We start from the raw sequence: 5,066 nt of genomic DNA, 5'->3' as shown, positions 1-5,066 counted from the left end.
TTCTGATTCTCAAGCCTAAATGCGTGAGCTGTTCTATACACAACACAGAAATGTTTTAAAATTTATGTTTTGTAAAATACCCTTGGTGTGCTTTAAATTTGTGTGGATATAGCCAATATATCAGAGCAAGGACCCCATGGATTTGTGATAATATCAATAGCAACCAAGCAAACACGAAGAGTAATTCCGAGATACTTTTTTGAAATAAAATTACTTCAAGTCATGTTTCCAGGAAAACCTCCTAGCTGAGATAGTAAAGGCAATATAGTGCATATTTCTGAGTTTAGCTTACTATTCAGTCTTTCGGTGATTGCTCATATTGTTGAAACATTTATAGAGATAGCCATTTTGATACGTGAATTAAGAAAGATATGCATGCAAGTAGGTCAGATTTGGTGTTAGCATTTTACTGAGCTTTTTCTATTTAGCCTGTTACAGGATGCAGGCCTTCACTGAAAGGATGAGGCTTTTATCTGTTACAAAGGGGGGTTACTCTCAAAAACTGATATGATCCAGTTATCAGTAGAGCAGTACCTCTGGTGCCCAAGTAGAATCCACATTTCTGTGTATCATGTGCTTAACAGCCTAGCAGAGTTGCTTCAAAAAAAATGTAGCTATGAATCATTTCACTATTGTTTTATATATTGTCTAATGAACAGTGCAAATTCCTATGTAGACATTTAGGTGCTAAAAAGGTTTTATAATTAAAATATTAATATGAATTCAGATTGTGCTTCCACTGAAGGAAATCTGGTTTTATTATATTACTAGAGCTTACCAACAATTATACCAGAGCTGAGGACACAAGTTGTTTTGTGTCAAAATATTGGAAACAGTTTTATTAAAAACTTTAAATTGCACTTCTCTTTCTTGCCGTGATCCAGTGGCATTGGGAATTGTATTCTTAAGTAGCTCCAGAGAGAAGAAGTTGGGCTGAATCACATGTTCAGGGGAGCATAAAGCTGCAGCTGCCACTTGGATAAATGCCAAATTTTAGTCTCCTTGGACCCCAAATTAATTTGGTACAGCATAAGCTTCTTGTACTCTTATTTTACTAAGTACTTCTCCTGTAGTTCTCTTTTTGTTGGGCTTATGATTACTGAAGGTTCTTTATGTGTATTGGTGTCACACATCAACATAGAGGAATGCATGACCTGTGTCCCTCTATGTGGGACAAGTTCTGGCCTGGCGTACTAGGACAATTATGTATAAATTGAAATGCTGAAGCTTTCCTATAGTGCAACCAAGAACTGGTGAGATGATCTGTGGAGGAACAGGACCATTTTCTGCAGGTTGAAAGCCTTACAGTTTGAGCAAAAGTTAGTTTGGGAGACCTAACCTTGTTTAGCATGAGTATATGGTGCCATGCGAGTGTCTCTCTGTATATGAATTTCTGAAAAGTATGCTAAACACTCCACTGTACAATATTGTCTTCAGTGAAGAGTGAAAGAATAACAGAATACCAGATATTAGTAATATTGTTTGCTATTCTTTGAGAAGGAACCCAGATACTACAAAGGTGAACTCAAAAGAGGTAGTATTATAGTCCAGAAAGAGGTCTACAGCTATTAAAGCCCCTTCTCTTCCTACCTTGAGGAAAAATTTCTCCTCACAACTCCTTTGCTTTTACTTTATTGCAGTCAGGGTTCTGTTGTTCCAAGACTACATGCTGTGTATGACCTTGTGGAAATTTTGCGGAACTGGCTTGCCAGAGACACAAGCATTGAGAGTAGACACAAAACATGTATCACACCAGCTTTCTGTCAGAAACCTTCCTAACTAGGCTTCTTCTCCCTTGTAGTAATAGGCTGTTTGGTCCTGTCTTTTCCCTCAGCTTATTGTCTCCCTCCCCATGGTTTCTCAGCCTTGGCTTTATTCAATACCTGTCCTTCTTATGTTCCTAGTTTCTGCCCTTGACTACACACCACCATTGCAAGTATCACAGAATTTCTCAGTAGCTATCATTAAACTGACCCCTCTGTTTATTATAGCTTTTCTCTTTCCCCTGAATGCTTCATGTCTATTTTCAGTGTAAGCACTTCAGGATAAGGACTATCTGCTCAGTTTGTAGAGAGTCTAACACAATGGATCACAGTTGTGGGGCACCAAAATGGTTAGTTAGGATAGTAGGTCTCCAATTATTAATCCTCCCCAAAAATGTTTCCTTCATTGGAATGAACATGAAATTAGAAAAAGAGCTATTTTCTATGTTCTTTTGATTTATAATAAAGCTGTCTTTTGTTTTTTTGTTGGTTTTTAAGTTTGAAATTAAATTTGTTGGCACAGCAGGTGTTGTAAATAATTTTGTAAACTGCCTAGGGCTGTCTACATCATAAACTATTGCTGGATTATCGGATAATGCAAATAGACAACTCAAATGAGAAAGTGTTTAGAGATAAGTCAAATGTGAATTCTCCTGCCAATTGTTTTTGGTTTTGTTTTTTCTTCTTCCTTTTCTGTTTCATAGCACGAATTATCAAAACAAAACAGTGGTGTGAAATGCTTCCATGTTTAGAAGGAGAAGGCTGTGATTTGCTAATCAATAAATCAGGCTGGACCTGTACACAACCAGGAGGACGGATAAAGACAACCACGGTAAGTGACTTCTCTGTTCTATACTTCTTCAATTTCTTGCTCACTTTGGTTTGTTGAAAAACAAGAGAGATTTTTAATTGTATTTCAGCACTTTTATGTAAAGCTTATTGCCTCATAATTAATCTGTGTGCCCAAGTGTGCATGCTGAAATACACAGCAATATTATCACAAAGTACAACACTGGAAAAGATAACAAAGGAAAATGTATCATTCCCATGGTTTCTAAGAGTAATTCCCGATGTTACTAAGAGCAGATATTATATCAAGGTTTTCTTGTAAGACACCAGTGGCTTAACTAACATTTGTATCCAGCCTGAAGACAGTATCTTATTGTTTCAGCATACACAAACTTATGCTGTGTTAGTGTAGGGTGTAAAACTCAATGTGTGGTCTAACAGGGTGAAAATAAAGCTTTCTCTGGGAGTTCCAAAAAAAATATTTTTGCAATTCCAGCTCTACTGGAAAAACAAGTTGCTCAGATAGATCTTTGGTTTTCAGTGAGATCTGCAGAAAATATAGCAAAAGATCCCTTTTCCCAGCTTGCTTTGGCCCTGATTTGTACTAGTTCTCAGTTCTCTGATTAGGTATCTTGGGGCATATGCTTGTGGTGAAGCTGAAAGTATATATGACTGTAATAGTTTCTAGGGCCTATAATGTATCAAACAGATTTCTAGAAAATGTTCTCAAATGCCAGTAATTCTTTGACTTAATAAATGGAAAAAATCTGAAGAGATATAATAGAGCAATTTTCTGCTAACTTGCTAGGCCTCTTGAAATTATTTCCCCTCCTTATAATCTTTTTTTAGATTTACAGGGAGCTTGAGTATAATTTAAATAAGTGCAATTTCAAGAATATTTAGTCTTAAAAGTACTTATCAGTGGGGACTAAATTAATGCCCATCATCCCCTGCACAATTTCTCTGTCTGAGCAGGAGACAGACAGCAGTATAAAACCTTTCATTGTTTTAGAATGCCTGTTTTTAAAAAATTAATGTTATTTCACTTTTTTTTAAAGGAGACTTGATAATGCTTTATAAGATACCTACAAAACAAATTGTATGTCTTGTGATCACAGTTTTTATGCTTCTGTATTTACCAGATATGATACTCCTTATGGACAGGGCTATAAAATTTAACTCGTCTCTCAGGTCTTACTTAAATATAGTTTGCCTTTAGATCTTTTGCATTCAAACTATGTAAATCTTTTGCATTCAAGTTATGTAAGAGTGGCATAAAAAAAAACCCAAAAAACAAGGGAAGGAAAAAGTTTTTAAACATTATTGCCAACATTCAAGGGCGAGGAGATCTAATACCATAAATTTGGCATACTTGGAATGTAGTCTTAAATCTTGTTAATTCAGGGATGTTTTCTGTATCTGAGGTAAACGGAAAACCCTTGTACTGTGACACATTGCCAGCTGTCATTTTAGCTCTTTATTTGATGTTTAATGCTAATGGCATGACTGAGTAATGCAAAGTAAGCAGAGGATCTATCCTTCAGTTTCTGTCTTTAATGAAATGATTCAGATATGCTTTTAGTTTAAACACCAGCAACCTGATCCTGAACTCTTACTTGTCTCTATAGGTCTTTAATGCCATTGACATGAATGGAATGACTCATGAATTTGATTAATGTAAATGAAATCATAATCATGCCCCATCAGTAAAATTAAGACCACGGCAAGTGTAATATTGTAAAACAGACTCTCCCCACACAGATACATCATTGTCATTGGTAAGGAAAGATTTTGCCGGAGAGACAACCGTAGAACAGCTCTGAGCATAAGCCTTCATCTAACATCAAGCAGTCTTCAACAGTTGGTATCACACATGCAGACACACAACAAACACATAGTACTTTCCAGTCAAGCCAGACTAGCAACTCAGAATGCTTACAGAAGCTCTGAATGCAGGAGGGGGAGAGGAAAAAAAAGACAAGAAGAAATACAAATGCAAAATGCTGCAATAAATTCTAGCCTATAATACATTGTTAGTAAAATATTAAGATTTTTTTTTAAATGTTCTTTAGCTACTTGGTTGAAGAGTAAGCTTTGGACCGTGGTAATATATTTGGAAACTGTGTCATAAGATGACTCCATGAAATTCATGACTGTGATTAAAAGAAAGAAAAAAATTCCAACAGAAATACTAAGAGGCATTATTTACTGTAGCAATATTCTCTGCTCAACAGCTGCTAATGCAGTAACTGCTGTTTCTGCTCCAAATCAACACACGACTTGCCATGCACTATCGTGCTGTCATGGTATTTAAGTGTACTAGGAAGAATGTCTGGCTGGGAAGGGCCAGAAAAATGACCACAAGATAATATGGGGAAAAGAATGTCCAGACATACTGAATTAGTTACTGTATCCTGTTCTGAAGTAGAAATAATTTTTGACCACATCTCCAGCAACAGCCAGATTAGGTCCTTCATTTTTTTAACTGTCAATTTTGTTAAAATGCATTCATTA

The 5,066-nt window shown here is 36.1% G+C and overlaps 1 protein-coding gene across 4 annotated transcripts in view; it reads left to right on the top strand.

Annotated features, from left to right (window-relative positions):
* The window catches only part of TAFA5 (TAFA chemokine like family member 5), a 467,160-nt gene that overhangs the window by 323,274 nt on the left and 138,820 nt on the right, over positions 1-5,066 (top strand). For all 4 annotated transcript variants that reach the window (XR_004082536.1, XM_031063460.1, XM_031063459.1 and 1 more), the window contains exon 3: positions 2,468-2,595. Coding sequence is in view for 3 of the 4 variants with exons in the window: in XM_031063460.1 (XP_030919320.1) it covers positions 2,468-2,595 (128 nt within the window). In the remaining variant the exon portion in view is untranslated. The remainder of the gene's footprint in view (positions 1-2,467; positions 2,596-5,066) is intronic.

The sequence above is a fragment of the Geospiza fortis genome, unplaced genomic scaffold (assembly GCF_000277835.1).
Source record: "Geospiza fortis unplaced genomic scaffold, GeoFor_1.0 scaffold204, whole genome shotgun sequence".
Taxonomy (NCBI): domain Eukaryota; kingdom Metazoa; phylum Chordata; class Aves; order Passeriformes; family Thraupidae; genus Geospiza; species Geospiza fortis.
Note: the sequence above shows the minus strand (reverse complement) of the source record. Positions and strands in the feature narration are given on the sequence as shown.